The sequence below is a fragment of the Schistocerca gregaria genome, chromosome 1 (genome assembly GCF_023897955.1).
Source record: "Schistocerca gregaria isolate iqSchGreg1 chromosome 1, iqSchGreg1.2, whole genome shotgun sequence".
In the NCBI taxonomy this organism is placed as follows: Eukaryota; Metazoa; Arthropoda; class Insecta; order Orthoptera; family Acrididae; genus Schistocerca; species Schistocerca gregaria.
The window spans coordinates 628761578-628781885 of NC_064920.1; the positions used below are offsets into that span (position 1 = coordinate 628761578).

General features: G+C 37.3%; 1 protein-coding gene across 1 annotated transcript in view; it reads right to left on the reverse strand.

Moving 5' to 3' along the window:
• The window catches only part of LOC126359832 (DNA polymerase epsilon subunit 2), a 125038-nt gene that overhangs the window by 19040 nt on the left and 85690 nt on the right, over positions 1 to 20308 (reverse strand). Inside the window, exons 4-5 of the mRNA XM_050007660.1 lie at positions 10896 to 11121; positions 10345 to 10466 (exon numbers count right to left, since the gene is read on the reverse strand). Coding sequence (XP_049863617.1) covers positions 10345 to 10466; positions 10896 to 11121 — 348 coding nt within the window. The remainder of the gene's footprint in view (positions 1 to 10344; positions 10467 to 10895; positions 11122 to 20308) is intronic.

Here is a 20308-nt window from a genome sequence, read left to right on the forward strand (position 1 = left end):
AAATGTGACTTCTGTTCAGAACGTACCTAAAACAAAAAGAAATGAGAAATACTTTGTCGAAGAATTTAATATGAGATCTGCTTGGCAAAATTAATCAACATTAAGGGTTTGGAAACAATATTTTTGCATTCCCATGTCTCTGGTCAAAATGAACTTGGGAAAAACAGTGGCATTACTGTTCTCTGAGTGGGCATAGATGATAAAAGGTTAACATTTTACATACGTCTTTGTTGCACACATTACAGGGATTAACCCTTCCGTCTGAAGAGAAATCAGGAGGAAATTCTTGTAACCACTAACGAATCAGAGATGATTTGGTGTTGCCTACTTTCGGCATGCTTCACATTCTACAAATACACTGTCACTGCGAAATATTTCACTACATCCAATCAGCACACTGACCGACTGAATGAATGAAGACAGTGCAGTTGTTTTAAACAAGCTATTCCAACAGGGCATGGAGGCGCCAGAGGCAGATCACAAGGCTCCTCAGTGCCCTGCTGGCCCATTTGACAGTACACAGTGAGCAACAACGCTCTGTGGAGCAGGGCGGGCTGCGTATGCTGTCTTCGTCTCACTCACGATAGGTGTTTGTGTGTGCAAACTAACTGGTTATCATTCAGTTACTGTTTTCTAAGTAAATGGTAAGACCAGAAAAGTAGTTTTAGTCATACAAATTTTATTTGACTGGATTTTTAAAAATTAGATACTGCCAGGTTCTAACATGAAATAGGTATTTTTAGGATTTTAAAAAATGAGGTACAATCAGGTTCTAACATGAAATTAGGTATTTTAGGTACTACAAAATGATGACTTTAAATAAAATATTTGCGTAATTCTTAGCTGGGAAGACCACGAGAGAACGTTAGACATAAAAAATTATATTTAATTGCATTTTTTTAAAATTTAGGTACAGTCAGGTACTAACCTGAAATTAGGTATTTTTAGGTGCTATAAAACTAGTGTTTTCGTTCATAAATTGGTGAATTCGTGTTAGTAAAACTTTTATTGCCTTTATTTAATGAGGAACAACATAGGTTATTACCTAAAATTCATGGCCCAGCCATGACCTTTCCCACCAAAGGAATTGTCTTTGCTTTCTTTGGTGGCGGAGAATCAGCATGTTTCCACTGCTTTGACTGTTGTTTTGTCTCTGGGGTATAGTAGTGCACCCAAATTTCATCTGTGGTCAAAAAACCAGCGGAAAGAACCTTGTTCGTTTCTCCTAAAACAGGCCAAACATTGTTCCAATATGTCCATTCTCATGCTTTTTTTGATCCAGTGTCAAGAGTCAAGGCACCCAGCTTGCAGGTAATTTTTTCCATTTCTAATTCTTCAGTTAAAATGTGATATACCCTTTCAAATTCAAATGACAACTGGCTAGCACGAGCATCTTTATGCACTTTCAATCGGCGATCCTCCTCGCCCATTTTGTGCACTTTTGCAATGATTTCTGAAGTAGAGATACTACGCGGATCATCATCTAAGCTCTCCCGACCAAATTTAAATTCATTTGTCCACTTGGCAACAGTTGAATATGAAGGAGCAGAGTCCCCCAGTGTATTCTGGAAATTAGCACGAATGTCCTTTGCTTTTGTACCTTTCTTTACAAAGTATTTAATCACTGCTTGAATCTTGATTTTTTCCATCTTTACAATTCACTACGCAAGTAAAACAACAGAGCCACGTCACCACCACAGCTCTCTTCCAAGAGCACTGATGTGGCATGTGTTTACAAGCAACAGCCCAATGAATATCACATAAACAACTTGTTGCATTAGTGCTGACCCCTCATGGTGATTCTGAGAACTTTTCACAGCACCCTCGTATATCTTGTAATTTCTCACTTCCTTCCATCCTAATAATTGTATAATATTAACAATTGGACTACAGAAAGAGAACTACCTACTTTTTCATGATGTGCTGTTAACAGAAGCTCCAACAGTTACAGTTTCTATTGGATAACGGTGAGGCTGTAACTTCAGTTCTGTACATCAAACCTTCACCATCCATTCAGAGGGATTTCACACTCAATGCCCTGGTGCACAAGGATTATGGCAAAGAGAGAGAAAGCAACACTAAAGAATTACAATGCCTAAAATTGTTTTACAAAGTAATGGGCACTCGGAGCCACAAAAAGAGAGGCAGTGTAGCAAACGACTCCTGCTGTGTTAGAGACAGAACTGAAGAAAATAATTTGTTTTGCAAAATCCCTTCTATGTAATCTCCATTTTTGCTTATGAGAACTTCCCAATGTTTGGCAACTTCTGTACTCTGGAGAGGGCAACTTCATTGTTGAACTGTCTAATTACTCGGGTCACCTCACTGGATGACTCATCAGTTGTATCAAAAAGTTTTGCATTGGAGTTGTTCCTTCAATTTGGGAATTAAATCAAAGTTGGTGTGCTCACATCAGGATTGTATGGTGGGTGGAGAAGTATTTCCTATCCATATTTGTTGAGCATTTCTCTCACTGGTAAGGCAATATGGTGTCTTGCATTATTGTGCAAAAAGAGGACAGCAGCTGCAAGCGTGTCAGATCTTCTTTTGCAGAAACAACCTGCAGTACAGGCCTGTTACATGGATCCCCTGGGGCACTATTTGCAGCTATGAGTCCATTCATGAAATACACCAAGATTATTATCAGTTGAGGCATTGAGAGTTGGAACTTTTCTATGGAGGCAACTGAGACTTCAGTTCCAGGCTCAAAATATCATATCTATATTTCATCAAGGGCAACAATCCTATTTAGAAAATTTTAGAAACTGTGCTCCTTCTGTTTGATAACAATGAAGCAATTTTTCTGTGATTCCTTTGTGGCCTGCTTTCTGCTCTTCACCCATATCCTGTGGAATCCATTTGGCAGCAACTTTTCAATTATAATTCTGTAAACTGAAGTGACAGACATTTTGGCATCATATGCAATTTCTTAAAATTTTTGGTGAGCCTCCCTCAAAATGTCTTTAATAATAAACTGTCTGTTGCAGTTTATGGACTTCCACTTTTTGCATTGTCCTCAGTGCTTACCCAACCTTCATGGAAACAAGCAAATCACAGTGATACTGTGCTACTATCCACTATACTATCTGCACACACCACTCTTGATTCTGATGTAGGTACTCTGATAACTACATGTAATCAGACCTGGCTTGTACAAGTCCAGTATAAACATGATGTCCAATATAGATCATGTCCAAAAACAAAAATGTCAGCTTTTTAAAATAAAAGATAAACTATGCCTCCAAATACTTTGCTTGTACAGCATGTTGGGTGTGGCCTGTTCATTATGACAGCTGAAGAAAGGTGTATAGAGCTTCACCAAAACACCAAACTGAATCTTCAATTACGTGGACTTTTCAAAGCAGCAAACTAGAAACACTTAATAAAGTCTTACTAATCATTGTCTGCAACAGAGTTGAGAAGTTTTGAGGAAGCGGACAGGCAGAGTATGGAATGCTGCAATCCAGAGAAAACGAACAACCACATATAAAGGAGCACTCAGCATTGGGAATTAACTCCGTTACAAGTAACAGCAAATGGAGATAAACACGCTGTTGTCTAGATTTCAACAGCATTATAATCAAATCTGAGACCATTGCTCATAGCACCTGAAAATGAAAACTGTAGCACCCTTTAAATACTTGGTGTGGTGCGACACCACATTCATTCAGAATAGCATGTTACACTTATACTTCTTCCTCTCAAGCTGATGAAAGCTGTGCATGTAAAAACATTGTTTATGCATATTTGAGCAAAGAACTTTCCACTGTGTGCGCTGTGGTTTGACGATGTATGTACAGATGTGGTGAAAGAAGTGTGTGCACAGAATGCTGTCAAGACACTTTGGCATCGCAGCTTGGCCATGTCTTGGATGGTACGAAGTAAGAAGTGCTGGCGATAATGACAAGGCCCAGAAACAGTTGAATAAAGCTCAGCAAAAATATTATTCTTTTCCGAAATTCTATACAGGAATTATTATATGTAATGATTTATGCAAATTGTGGATTGAAAGCAGACCTGTCCAGCCACATTTGTAAACATTCTAATATATTATAAAATACAGAAGAGTTATTGAAAGACATTTACCTCACTTAATAGCTTGTATAATTCAGAGCTCTCTTACAGTACTCAACCTTCTTCAGAATGTGAAGCAGTCTTGTGGCAATGCAGAGCAGGTCCACTTAGACCAGCTACAGAACTTGGAAGGGGGAAGCTGATTCCAGCTGAATGCTTAAAAGTGTACAAAATCTTTTGCTTTTACTGTCAATTTCTTTTGGATAATCTGATGGTGCTACAAAGTCCAATGGCGAACCTGGACATGACTACTATGTTATAGTTTGAAACCTTAACCATCCTTATTTGGATTCTGCCAAATTATTCCAATAAATGCTAGGATGATGCCCACTTATAGGCTGTGGCATACTTTTTCTCATCATTTATTACAAATTGTGAAATGAAGTCAATTATTAAGCACTAGTATAAAGTAGCGTGAAATGGGACTAATCCTGGGAAAAAGTTCCAATGCAATTTCTTTCTCTTACTTTCAAAGTACACTGTTATCCTCATTGTAAAAGAATTCGTTAGTCCAAAAATTTTTATGTTACACTGGCAACATAGTATAGCCAGTTGTTCATTTCTTCTAAAAATTAGAATCTCTCAAATGTCAGCAGTGATTGTGTTTACAGCCTGAAGTCATTTCATTCCTGATCTGCTATCTTTTGGTGAGTGAAAGCATTAAAAAACTAGTAGCACTCGTATTAAAATTCATATTTTTTATATATATTTAAGGTTTTTCAGGATGTTAATAACTTGAAAATTGAGTTATTACGGACACGGTTCGGAAGCAATGTCAGGTCATTTCCTGTACCATTTTTGTCCTTAGGAACTCTTGTTCTTACGCATACTATATACTTAAACAGCATTTCTTGATGCTTGTATAATTCTGAGGCCTAGATAATATACATCTCTTTAGGTTAGACCTACATGAAACAATGCTTAGGCATTAAAAATGGAGGTCATCACCTTGTTGATGAAGACACTATGAAGAAGGCTCCTGATGCTGTTTCTAGTGGAATGACCATAAGAAAAGATGGATAACAGTTCAAAATGTCAAAATCAGTGCTTTTTTGTTACATGAACAAAAAATTATGGGTACCAAGGTGAAATAAGTTTTAAGAAGGAGGGCACCCAAACTGTTCTTTCCATAGCTGCTGAAGATAAAGCTATTAGATGTTTAGTGAAGTGCTACGAGTGGGGATATCAACCTAGTGCTTTTAACTTAAGTTATTTTGTAAAACACTACCCTGAAAAAGACGGCAGAATTGTAAAATGTTTTAAAAACCATTTTCTGGGAAGGACTCGACCAGACAGAAGGAAAAACTGTCACAATGTATGTGCCAAATTTATTAAGCGAAGTTGGGGAGGCATTTCACTGACAACTGTGAATATTACTTTTTTAAGCTCAGATGAATATGTTAATGGCACCTCATCAGGTGCAATAATTAATTAGGATGAGACAGCTCTTTGAGATTACATTGGTCAATGTGAACTAATTTTAAAGAAACACTGTTAGTACATAGAACGAATAATGAACCAAAGTAAAAGTAATGTGTCAGTAATAATTTCAGCTATTGCCTATGCAAAATTATTACCTCCTTACTTCATTTACATCACTACATATTTGTACGACTTGTGGTGTGAAAACCGGAACTTTCTAAAACCTTATTAAACCTGTTTGGATGGACAGAAGCATTTTTCTAGACTGGTTCCAAAGAGCTATAGCCTCTTCTCATAGAATTGAGGAGCAAAAATGTTGTTATAGGTGATAATTTGAGTTCATATTTGTCTCCAGCCATGGTAAAACTATGTGAAGAACTCAACATTACTTTTGTGTGTCTTCCTGTGAACTCCACACACCCAACTTGGCCATTACATATCGCACTATTTCTGCCAATGAAATGGAACTGGCGTAAGGTGCTTGAAAATCCCAAACCAACGCTAATAGATCTTATGAACGAATTTTTCCATCACCTCCGAAAAGAGCACTTTATATGATGGCCAAATCCCTAGAACACGATATAAAATCACGATTTAATAAGGTGGGCATATGTCCTTTAAACAGAAATAGAGTCTTAGATTTGCTGTCTCCTGAACCCGAAGACAAAAATGACAATGAAAAGGATTCTTCTGAAAGAAACGCGTTATTATCAAGAAGACATTATGGCCAAAAAGACCCATAAAACAAGCTGAATGTTCCTGTTGGGCGAAGTATTATGCTTGACGAATTCAAGAGCAGTTACAAAGATTATTCTGATAATGAAGTGGAAGATACTGATGGTGTCCATGATGTCACTGATGAAGATACTGAACCAAATGGTATAAATACGTCTTTCCTTAGAAGCAAGCTGGGACAAGGTGAATTTTTATTACAATACAGAGATCAAAACATATAGATGAAAAGTCTTGGGAAAATTTTCAGATGATAGGTACATTAGAACTTTTCTTAACAAAACAGATTAAAATTCACCCCCCCCCCCCCCCCCCTCCTTCACTCCACCCTCAAACGTACCTGATTAGTATGAATGCAAGAAAGCAGATGCAACAATTCTCCAAAATCTGAAGTGCCAGAATGGGCATCATATGTTCAGTGAAAACACTTGCTAAAAGTGTGTATTTTTCATAATGTATTTATAAGTTTTTAATATTTACTGTAATTTTTATTAGTTGAAATAAAATATTTCATTTATATTTATCTTTTGAAGACCTGCTTTACTTCCCTATTAAGCCCACAATGGCATTGTCCCTGTTGACTCCTTTACTGGGAATGAATAGAGACAGTGATATGAAAAAATATATACATTCTATTATGAGTAGTGAACAAAAATTGCCATACATAACGACTATCTTCACAATAGGTCTTTGTAAGGTATAGGATACAAATACTAAACAAAATATTGTTGCAAAGTTATTACAAAAAAACTTTGTGAATCATCCCTAATTGCCCTATTTTACAATCTATAAATATTATTGTCATACTCTGAATTCACAGTCAAATTTCTAACACTTTTTCATCATAGTTAATTCTTGCTATGTTATTAAATGTTCACTGACCTTATCATTTACACAAAGCCTGATAAAATAAAAATACATTTTATACGTAGGGATCTTCTTTTAACTGGTTCCTAAATAAAGCTGCTGACCGCCTTCTATTCTAAATCAGGATTTGCAAATTCAACATTGCTTGTTTGATGAAGGCTAACTATCCTGGATATATGCATTTTGCAACTATATGTTGCTTAATTTAAAGTGAAACTAACTCCCTGAATAAGTTTTCATAGGTTGAGTAAGTATATTGTCTTAAGGCATTCATGTAGATGAGAATAATTCTGAGTCAGCTGGGAATACAGACCATTTGCGAGTTTTTAGTTTTAACAACATAGTTGTTCTGCTGCCGTTGGTCTACTAAAAGTGAGCATTTCATTTTCAAGACTATGTTTCTTCACACACACACACACACACACACACACACACACACACACACACACACACACACAGAGAGAGAGAGAGAGAGAGAGAGAGAGAGAGAGAGAGAGAGAGAGAGAGAGAGAGACCCAAACTTTTCATCATCCATTTATTAAAATAATTATGTTCAAGATAAACAGCGCAAATTTCTTTCTACATGGAAAGTAAATTACTTTCAATATGCAAAGAGGAAGGATGCCTTACAATTATGCCATTACAATTAATATCAAAATTAAGGTTACAAAACTATGCATGAATAAACAGATAATTCACAATTCTTATTCAATTTCCTTGCTCTCTCCCTGTCCTCTCTCCCCCAAATATAGTGTGTCCATGTTTTGTTAATACCTTTGGGGGGCGGCGGGTTGAGGGAATGTGCAGCTTAAGACTGAGATATAGCAATAAAATTTCAAAGTTCAAACCATATGATGGGCACAGAAATGTTGAGGGTGCTGGACAAAGTAGCTCAATGTCATTTAAAACAGGGTACAAACCTGAAACAGAATTACTGGACCCCACATTGTAAGTAGAAGGAGAGAACGATTCAGCTTCCTGGCCCCTGATCACATAAAGATGTTTGTATTGTCAAAAAATTGAAAGGATAGGCAGAAAAGACTGTTAGGCCACAAGACCTATACTCTATTTCGATTTGTTGCATGTTATATGCTTTTTTAAATTCAAAGACATCATAAACATTTACAGTAAAACTCTAATTTTATGTTCCTGCCTTTTAAGATCGCTTTTGTCAGTCCCAATGATAGTCGTGTTCTCTCAACACAATGCTATCCCATCATTAACAATTCTGTGTTACAACGTTTCCTGCATTTTAAGTTTTCTTTGATGCTGTCAAGACCTTTAAGATTGATTGTTACACAGATTTCTGCAAAAGTGCAGCATATTCCTGCTCCAAGTCAGTTATTGATCATGTAATGCAGCGTTAGTGCTGTAAACCAGATTTTCATTGTTGGCGTGTTAGGTCACGGCTGCCTGTATTGTTAGTTTGGAGCATTTGGAAGAATGGTAAAGTACACTGAGTCACTGTCTTAATGATAATCACAATCCAAGTGGGAAAGCGCCGGTAGACGTGCACAATAAAATAACACACAAACACACACACACAAAATTTCGAGCTTTCGCAACCGGAGGCTGCTTCATCAGGAAAGAGGGAAGGAAAAGGAAAGATGAAAGGATGTGGGTTTTAAGGGAGAGGGTAAGGAGTCATTCCAATCCCGGGAGCGGAAAGACTTACCTTAGGGGGAAAAAAAAGGATAGGTATGCACGCACGCACGCACACATATCCATACATACACAGACTGGTCTGTGTGTGTGTGTGTGTGTGTGTGTGTGTGTGTGTGTGTGTGTGTGTGTGTGGGCGCGCGAGTATATACCTATCCTTTTTTTTCGCCCTAAGGTAAGTCTTTCCGCTCCCGGGATTGGAATGACTCCTTACCCTCTCCCTTAAAACCCACATCCTTTCATCTTTCCTTTTCCTTCCCTCTTTCCTGACGAAGCAGCTGCCGGTTGCGAAAGCTCAAAATTTTGTGTGTGTGTGTTTGTGTGTTATTTTATTGTGCCTGTCTACCGGCGCTTTCCCGCTTGGCAAGTCTTGGAATATTTGTTTTTAATATATTTTTCCCATGTGGAAGTTTCTTTCTATTTTATTTACATGATAATCACAATCTGAAGACAGTGACTCTAGTAGTAACCTTCCTTCTGCTCACTGCATTGTATTATAACAGTTTTAATTTAATTTCACAGTCATTTATACAAATAAACACTGCTTTTGAAGATAGCCATCTCTATAATGGGTTTTCACAAATCGCTGCTACTTTCACGTGAAATACACTAATCCATACTACGTGCACAATCTTACTTTGGTACAACCTGACGTTAGACATTAACTTTCCTCCTCAAGATACTCCGTAACATGATGACAACTGCCACCCTGGTTTTCACTCAAGGCTTCCCTGAGCCAAGTGACTTTGTTAGCAACAAGCATGTGGATTTCCTGCCTATTGTTCTCGGTTTACAAAGACTGCCAACTTTAGTGTTCTAACCAGTATTGTGTTACAAGTTTTATTTACCATAATTTTATAATGATTATCAATAATGAATCTCACATTAGAACATGAATATCTTTTTAATGTGGTTTCACACAAGACTTCTGCTACCGTGTTTTATTTAGAGCATTTACACGATTGCAACAAAGTGGGAAACCAGCCCAAATGTGTGTTTCAGCACTGCCTTTGTGACTGATGTTTTGTGGAGAGAAAAATAGAGCTAATTGCTGCTAGAAAGAAACAAAAACAACTAATTACTTCAGATTTTTTAAATAGGCAAAATTTAAATTGTTTTCATTTGACATTTTGAATGATAGAAAAAGTGTTGCCTATACTTTCCTAAATTTTACACTTTCTTGCATTTTAGTTTCCTTGGGTCAGTCCACTGAAAAATGTAAATAAAGACTGTTCTTTCTAGTGGTGCATGTGGAATTATATTTTACCGGCTTGTGATGCATTCAATTGTACAACAGATGACATATGCAGACTAATCCTTACTAAATTGCAGACTGCCACATTCTTTTGCTAATTCCTTCAATTGTGCTCATCTGCCTTGATGATACAAGCAACCATCTGAGAGCTTTGCATACACAAGGGTTTTTATTATGTGTTGATGTTTTACCTAAATGTAGAGTTACTCACTATTTGTGTGCACTGTTTATTTTCATTTATTTCCTTTGTAAGTTGTGTGATTTTCTTGCTCTGGTCCTTTTTTCTCACATCTGAAACCTAAAGATTCAGTACAAACTCCATTCATAATTACCTGCTAATTCTAGAAGATTCTGGTGGTGGAAACCCCATGCCATTTACATGAAATACTCTGTCTTCATACCAACCTTCTGCCAGCACAAAGCAGCCTTCTACATGTAAACCAGTATGATATCTCTGGCACACTTTCAGTCAAGAAAAATTGCAGTGTTTTCCAGTTGCAAGTCAACATAAGTTAAAATCCCAGTTACATTACATGCTTACAAGAATACTCCAGTTCTTATAATTTTTCTACACAAAAGAAGCTGAAAATCCTTAATTGCTTATACTTGTGCCATAATTTTGTTTAACTTATTGTCAAAAGTCAGTGGTCAATGACATTTACCCATAAATGAAAAAAATAACATTTTTCATGGACGCTAAAGCACTGTGCTGATTAAAATTATGCAGAAAGTAGCACACCAGAGATAATGAAAATTATAGAAATTTACTCGTGGTCAGAAAAATGAAACGTTTTAGACTAAAAACAAGAGAACATCTACAGTTAAAGTAGAGCATTATTTATTACAATATTTAACATGTCTCACAGCAATCAGTAAAGGATACAGTTTCAGACAAATCTAACTGTAGAGTTCCAGTTGTATCTTCCAGATAATACTTTCCTTCTTTCAGCTGTGTCAGTAAGCCCATTACAACAGCATCATCCACTTTTCGGCTAGAGCTAAGGAAGTAGTCTACAGGCCTTAAAGTGAATTTCTGTGTCTCATTTGATCCAACAGCTGAAGGTGTAAATAGTTCATGGCGAGCCGTGCGTTGATGGAGCAATATATACCTAGAAGACAATTAACAAGCATGCCATTAATAACAAAAATATATATTTATGGTAATGAAAAGTCCTTGGTGGAATATAAATAATTTAAGGAGTAAAAGTAACATCTCATGGAACAGTTTAGGTGGTAAGCAATCTCTCTCTCTCTCTCACACACACACACACACACACACACACACACACACACACACACACACACACACACACAACCTGCACATCTACATTGCTGCGGCTGTCTACACTGTGCCAGCACTGCAGTTTGCCTGGAGTTGCAATTTTTATTGGGTGGAGCGGACATGGAGACAAAAGTAACAGGAAGTGGGAGGGAGGATTGGAGGGTTGAGGAATGGTGGTTCACGGGCAGGAGACTGAGGTAGCAAATGCACCTGCATCCCTAATCATCACTGTTTATGCCACCTACCTATACACTAACATCCCCCACGCAGATGGTCCTGTCCCTATCAAATGCTACCTCTTTCAGCACCCTTCCAGCTGCAATCCCAGTACTTCATTCCTTACATACCTTACTAATTACATAATCAAAAACAGCTACTTCTCCCTTAAGAGGAAGATATACACAAAACTCTGTGTCACAAACATGGGCACTCACGTTGTACCCTCTCATGTTAAACTGTTACGGGTTCTACAGTAAACCATCCTAGTCACCCAAAACACCAAAACCTTTGTCTGGTTCAGATTCATGGATATCTCCTTTATGATCTGGAACCAGGACCAAGTTGTTATCCACATTCCTCCAAATCCTTAATAATTTCTCTCTCACCCACTTCACCTGGTCTCCCTCAACCAAATATCTTCCAAGACTGGAACAACTGAACCATCTCCTTTGTCAGAGCTTCAACTAATTATCAAGTCCGGAAATAAGGAAAACCCTTCCAACCTCTCCTAAAGAAATTTTCCACAACCTGCAGGCAGCCATGTACCCAAGGACACAGTTGGGCAGGAGTGGGGAAACCGCTAACATGTGGGCAGACAAGCAGCTGGTCCACAGCCTATCAGGGCTCCCTGAAGGGTTGCCTATCCAAACTAAACCCACCCATGCAGGGAGCAGAGGGACCTGCCCTAGTTTATCTTTAAGCCACATCCACTTCCAACCTCTTGCCACATGGGCCGTACCCCTGTGAAGAACTGGGTACAAGATATGTATGATACACCTACCATGGCATCCTCCTCCAGTTCCGTTGCAGGTCTGCCCTGTTCTACATGGACATAGTCAGGATTTTGTCAAATGGGGGTCTGATTTGTTAAAGATGACCTCAAAAAAAGACTCACATTTTTAAAAAGGCTCGCGTTTTCATTTATTCTCGAAATTTCCATAAAGAACGATTAACTATTTTACTTGACAATGACCCCAGTTTTCAAGAAGCAGAGATATAATCTGATTTCTTAGGAGTACTGTATTTTGACATACCACTGAGAAGCGGTCAACCTCCAATCTCCCTTCAACCTCCAAGGACATTTCACATTCATCTACTTTCAGCCTGGACTTGAGCTGAGGAAGTGATCAGGAACAGATGAGCGCTAATGTTTTGGGACTCCATGATTATTGATGTCAGGACTTTTGGAATAAAAATATGTCTGTTCAACAGAGAAGCTAGAACAATTTTTGGTGGCAAAAATTCAAACGATCCAGAATAATTCAACCTTACTTCTCTCAATGTAAGGAAGAGCATTTTTTTTTGCATTAATGAATGTCCCAGCAGACAAATACAAGAGCTAAAATGTGGATAATTTGGATTATTATTTCTTTATCATGTGGGTCTTAGTACTGGGAGTCTCCAAAGAGATGCCCGGCTTGCCTTCAATGCAGCTCTTTTCATTTAAGGAGAGGGGCTGCATCTTTAATGGAACTGGAATCTTTCTACAAAGAAAGATATTCGGAAGAAAACCACAGGAAACCATTTTCAGCAGCCCAACTTGCAGAGCTACCGCAAGTTGGTGAAGAATTTGGAAAAAAACTGATTGTTGTACAATGTTTTAAAAGAAAAGAAAATGAATCGCAACAAATAATTGAATTCTAACATTGAATGTTTTTCCTTCAACTGTGCAATCATTTGTTAGTGCATGAATGCTGACATATTTTAAGATTTAATTGTACATTGAACTGCTGGCTTCAGTTATTACAATATGACAAGAGCTTAAACAGATCTTGGACGAAACGGGGAAGGAGGAATGCAGAGCACAGTCGGCTCAGAAAAATTCAAGCAGCCCGCTGAAAAAAAAATCTTTTAGAAACTCACAAGTCCAGTGCTAACATTAAACAGCTACAGATAGGTAATTAGACTATTATAGTAGTGCATACACATTTTTAGCTTGTCACAATGTTAGCAGGTGAATCAAAATCTGATTTTCTTCTTCTTCTTTCTTGTTACAAACTTATCCGTAATTAGAAACTATCATGACAGCACACAGAACAAAGGCAATAAACAATATCACGTACATGAAATTCAACTGCAAGTAAGAACTGAACTGATTAACAAAACAACTGAGCTTAAGAAAGATCAACGACTGGTCTCGGCTAAAACAGGGATGGGCGATAGTCTAACGTTTCCTACTTAAAGCGTTAGTGTGAATCAGGATTATTTCGGTTTATTCCCCCAAATCACCTTCCACTTCTTTACGAGGTGACTTACTTGGAATTTGCAGCCACTCTTCTTTACTGGATGGCCGGCAGATGGAAACCCTCTTGACTTCTTCTCTGTTTAATAATGTACAGGAAGTTTTACACTCTTTCTACTTATGAAATAGGTAGACGTACAAGCTTTGCTTTTCATCAATTAACAATGTATTTGACTTTCATACACAATAAAACTCTCACTTTCAACATAAATATATAACTTCCAGTAAATCCCTCATACAGTCAAATATCAGAAAGAAATTAATGGCTTTGATACCATAACTTTTCTTAGCATAAAACAGAAAATAAGTCTTGCCTATAGCAAGGTTACATCAAAAGTTTTCAATACTTCATTTTCAACAGTCTTTGTTTTAGTAACAACAGTCAATGATGCAATAAGCACAGAGCTGCACATAAACTCCATAGTTCTTCTTTACACACTCACTAAAACATCTATGGTTTGCCCGACAGATACTTCTCGGTGCCATTCATCTGCCTTGTCTACTTTCTTTCCATTACTGACTTTAAACCTGCACATACAAGTGTGGCGCGCAGTAGGTAGGATTCTACCATCCCTCACTCATAATCAGAATATTGTGTGTTTGAGATGGCAGAAGGGTGAGAGATTCTAGAATTTACACAAAATTCTTAAATCACTACGTATCCCCCCCCCCCCCCTCCCCCAGATCGAACACGCAATATTTTATACATAATCATTATGCAAATAATGTCACTCATAACAACATTTCATATATTAACAGTATACATTTCTTACATATGTTTATATACATACATATACATTTCCTTTCAATAACAATTCTCTGTCCTCTCTTGAACAATCTTTCGCTTTCTGTTTCTCTACTCTTTTCTTATTTTATTTTGTTATTAAGACATGAGCATATACTCGTGGTTTTAGTCAGCCTTACTAATAGTTAGGAATTGTGAGAACTCTCTTTCTTTTCTTTATTTCCTTTTTTTGCCCCAATCATAAATTTCAGATGTGTATGACACATGAGTAATTATTTTCTGGTCCTATCTTTTGTACTACCTATTTCCTAGTGTGCACTATTTTCATAATTTGTAGTTTGGAGGACCTCTGGATGAAATGAAAGTGTTCTTTTGACACTCATTTATTTCCACGAAAAATAATAATGCTATTTGTTCATAGAACTCACACTTCCCAGAATAATCCCTATAAAATCTGTGACTTTTGTCATGATACTGTCCCCTTCTCCTAGGATCAGCACCTATTCCTTAGGTATGCCTGCCCTTTATACTTAGTGAATGCCGGGTATGTCCCCCTTATCCTTTCTGAGGAGGCCTCATTGTTCATTACCTTAGTATACATTTCTATGTATACCATAATTAAGTACCTTCTGGTAAAGATCTATCTTAAGCTTCACATTCATTCTTTAATATATCATTTACTGCCTAGTCTTCCTCTACTTATCAACTTCTCTATTTTCAATAAATACTATGTCTACATATACCATTTACATCCCATTATCATTCATTTCATGAGAGTATTTATTACACTGACATTTCTTAATGATCAATATGACTAATTCCTTTCCTATTTTCATTTTCTTTCTTAGCTCACACCTCTTTCTTATTTATCCATTACTCATTACTACTTTATAGTTGTTCGTTATGTAGCATTTTTCTTCCATAAACTTATATGCTTTTGTCTCTCTTTGCACATGAGTTCATTGAGCCTATTTTAATCTCAATTTAGAACTGTCACTGTTCTTTGTTTATGTGCACCTCTTCTTATGCACTTTTGATGTACAACCGTCATAGCTTCCTATATATGGGTGCATATTTCCATATGTACACCTATTTTCCCCTACAACACCTGGTGATTGTCACACGACAGGCTTTGTCTTATGTAATTTAATGTTTGTGTAGAAGTGTAGTGAATATGTGAATGTCGTCTGATTTAGGTTTCTGGTAAACACGGAAAGAAGGAAGGACTTCAGCATTAGAAGTCTGTGAATATCAAAACAGGAAAAAAATAGACAGGTCCTCAAATGAGAGGTAAGAAAAGAAAAAATAGATGTGGATGCTAGGATCAAAGAAGAGAAAGAAGATAGCTCCAAAGACCGGAAACCCTTTCAACCTCCCTTTCCTAGGATCCCTCACCCTCAGGTACTTGAGTGAGATGCCAGAGGTGGTTTGGTGTTAAATCGTGCCCTACAGAACGGACTTCCGACTTTCATCCTTTGAGGTCCCCGACGGAAATACTAGCAATCCTATGGAAACGGCAAATCATGAAACATAAGGCACACTTGTTTGTGAACATAAGGGTTGTTTGAAAGGTGTGATGTGTGTTTGTATCAGTCACGATTTATATGTTCTTGTAAATCATGCTTTTAGCTACAATACCCACTCCTTTCAAAATTTATATAAGCCCTCCCATCTATATCATATCTCAGAAAAGGTATAAAATACTCAATACAAAATAGAAAATCTATATACTATGGTATAACAGTTGTTAAGCTAGTCACATCATATTGTATTTTCCACAAATATAATACTCTATTCAGTTTATTTCGTCTAGATATCACTGTTTTCTATGATTCTCTTCCATTGTTCTCTATTTTATAGTCATACCCAGTGTTCTAAGCAATAAGATTACAGAATCGTTCTAGATTTTAAAGGAATTCAGTGCAGGAACATTATTTTGGATGAAACACCAAAGACAACTCAAGATCCGACAGTCGTTACTCCGCCCGTTATCTCAGAATGTTTACATCCCTGGGGGATATACAATGTTACATCCTTTACATTGTATCTCCTCTTCTCTAATCCAGTTGTGGGATCTACTAAAAATAGTGTCTTAGTATGGATTATCATTTGTACCCGGTACAGTCCCTCATATTTTTGGAAAAACTTGTGAGTCTCTTTCTTCAGAGTCGAGCTGTGAAGATGTTGTTTTTATAAGAACCAGGTAATCGACTTGGTACTGAGGTTCCACGGCCTCAGTTGTTTGTTCCCCAACGTGGCTATTTGTTACAAATGGTGTCGAGCATCTACTGTCCATCTCTATTAATATTCTCTACTATTAATAACGTTTAACGAAATAACATATGTCCAATACTACAGTTCACTTGAGTTTCATATTTTACAAGTTTACTAATTTGTTCCCGTTATCCCGATTAAACACACTCCAGTCACTGGCAACAACGGTAAATGCTGTTTAGCCTGTATGAGTTAAGAAATGTATTTGTGATGAGTGATACCTCACTCCTCATATCTATAAATGTGTTAACCTCTTAAGTTTCCACTGTCCCTGCTATTATAGGTTGTAGGTTATCAGTAGTTAAGCTTGGTTCTTCAAGTAGCAACCATTCCTTTGTGGGTATTTTGTGTGTAAAGTTAACATGCTTATATGGAATAAGGCCTTCTACTATATCTCCACGACCTGGGCCCTGGCCCTGGATCTAGGTCGAACAACGTTTTCCTCATTACTACTCATTTTGGGTTGGTTATCAAAATGAGATACTACATTCCCATTCTGTGTTTTATAATTTTGAGTTGGTTACCAAAACGAGATACTATATTCCCATTCTGTGTTTTATGGTTACTCGGTACAAATTCTTGAGAAGCTAATGGATCTAAACTTGAAGGTGGATCTTTCTTTTGATAATTGTCATTACAACTTTTCTTACTGTGCTGATGTACTTTTGCTAAGTTTGCCTCATGTTTTTTAAAATTATTTCCGCTACTTATTTTATAGTTTGAACATTCACTTTGGTGTTAAGTTTCATTGCGGTCCTTATTTATTGCATCAAGTGTGTCAGCGAAAGACAACAACTCTTTTATCATTTTCCAACCACTACACAAAATGTCTTTTCTCGCACAGAATGGCAATCGTCTAATTAAAATATGTACTAATCCTTCTTCTTCCACTGGCTTATCTAAAGAATTTGCTCGTGTTAAACGCCAATCAAAATATTTCCCTGTAGCACCCCACGTAAAATAATATTTTGGGTCCCATAGATCTGATATTAATTTTTCTTGAGCACTAGCAGACCAGTACTTCTCTTTAAATTTCTTTTTAAAGTCTCCCCAAGAGGAAAAATTCTCAATATTTACTGTTCCTCATTCTGAGGCTTCCCCTAGAAGATACCCAAGAGCAAATTCGATCTTCTTGGAATCTTCCCAATTTTTTGGTAAAGCTTGGTTAAATCTTTTTAAGAAATGGGTCGGATGTACATCTCTGTCCAGCTTAAGTTTAGGGAACTGTCTCGATAACCCTGAATTAGCTACCCATTGCAAATAAGTCACCGCTTCACTAGTTAATACGACATTAGGTGAAGTTACCCTTTTTTCAACTTTCTCTTGGATATGCTTAAATTCTCTCCACAGGTCATCCATACTGTTCCTGGTATCACTAAGTTGTTCAGAAGAAGGAGTAGGCGATACGTTTCCGGATGTTATTCTCTCGGTAACCTTTCTATCTACAATTTCTTCAAATTGTTCCTACAAACTAATTACATTTATAATATCAAGAGTTAGCCATTTTCTCTTTGAAATTTCTTTCTACATTATCTACCCGTGTATTGATACTTGTAATTTATCAACTGAATGACTGGCATTAAGTCATTATGCTCATCTACACTCTCTTTCAAATGATTCAACCCCTGCCTTACATAATTATACTTAACATTGTACATATTTTCAAAAGATCCTAACTTTTCAGTAACTTCGGATTCTACATTATTACATCTGCTCTCAATGTTAAGTTCTGGACATTTTCGATAAATCTTGAAAAGTGTTACTCTGTTTCTGACTACGGTCAGTAAACATATGATTTATACGAGTAGTCAAAGAATTTGTCAACTCATTCTTTAAACCTACTTTTAAATTCTTATTGCGTCAAACTCAGACTTCGAAGCACCCACGCCTTTGCATAGATTACTAAATTTTTTGCTTTAAGAGTCGACTTTGGCAATTAACAAACCAAAATTTGTCGTTTGAATATTTAGAGTTTTCCTCTGAAGATTTAAAGCTTCACTCTGGGTATTTAATTGAGAATTTAATGAGTTTAACTCAAGACTCTGAGCTTCGATTAAATTTATCAACTCAACCTAGTCAGGCACTTCTTTGCTAATTTTCAAGGCCATAGCTGGGTCTTGAGTTTCCCCAATCTGTTGTATATTTTCCATACTTTTATATGCCTTAGCTCCAATAAAAGTTCACTCAATAGTATCTTCTACAACTTTGTACTAAAGCAATCAAGTTTTTTTCACACTCACCTGGCGTAGAATTCGCGTTGCAGAGGTGAGTGTATGTGGAGTCAGGTCAGCACTGGTGAACAGCAGCTGGTGCCAGCAGCATTGAATGTATGTCTGCATCCCTGCAATGTGTGTGAGAGCTGTATACTCCCCGCACAGGATCTTCTTGGTTGACACGTTCTATGCGTATTTCTTCTTGGTCAAATACGTCAAAATCTTCTTTGTTGTTTTTATCATTGTGAATTTTTCATTTCTTCACTGTTTTTCCATTTAAATTTTTCTCCAATGGGTACTTGAACATATTCCAATTTCTCAGAGTAATTCGCTTGTCTTGTTAAGTTTGGTTGCTATGGTAACACGTAACAGCTTCTTTTCTCACTTTTGACTTAAAATTCCTGTTTTCTCAGTCCTTTCACACAAGTCACCACATTCTAATGTTTCCAACTTAAAGAGCGAGTGTGAATCTGGGTTATTTTGGTTTATTCCCCCAAACCACCTTCCACTTCTTTGCGAGGTGACTTACTTGCAATTTGCAGCCACTCTTCTTTACTTGCCTTGCCGCAGTGGATACACCGCTTCCCGTGAGGTCACCAACGTTTAGCACTGTTGGTCGTGGTCGGCACATGGATGAGTGACCATCAAGGCCGCCTTACACTGTTGCCATTTTTCGGGGTGCACTCAGCCTCGTGATGCCAATTGAGGAGCTACTTGACTGAATAGTTGCGGCTTCAGTCAAGAATACCATCATAACAACGGAAGAGCAGTGTGCTAACCCCACACCCCTCCTATCCACATCCTCCACTGAGGATGACACGGCAGTCGGATGGTCCCGGTAGACCACTCGTGGCCTGAAAACGGAGTGCTTCTTTACTGGGTATCCAGCAACTGGAAACACTATTGACTTCTTCTCCATCGAATAACGCTAGGTACAGGAATTTTTACACCATTTCTACTTATGAAATAAGTAGACATACAAACTTTGCTTTTCGTCAATTAACAATGTATTTGACTTTCTTACACAATAAAACACTCACTTTCAGCATAAATATATAACTTCCGGTAAGTCCCTCGTACAGTCAAACAACAGAAACAAATTAAATTACAGTTAAAAGAAAGTTGGCTTTGATACCATAACTTTTCGTAACATAAATCAGAAAATAAGTCTTGCCTATAGCAAGGTTACATCAAGAGTTTCCAAGAGTTCTTTTTCAACTGTCTTTGTTTTAATAACAATTGTCAATGACCCAATAAAGACAGAGCTGCATATAAACTCCATGGTTCTTCCTTACACACTCACTAAAACATCTATGGATTG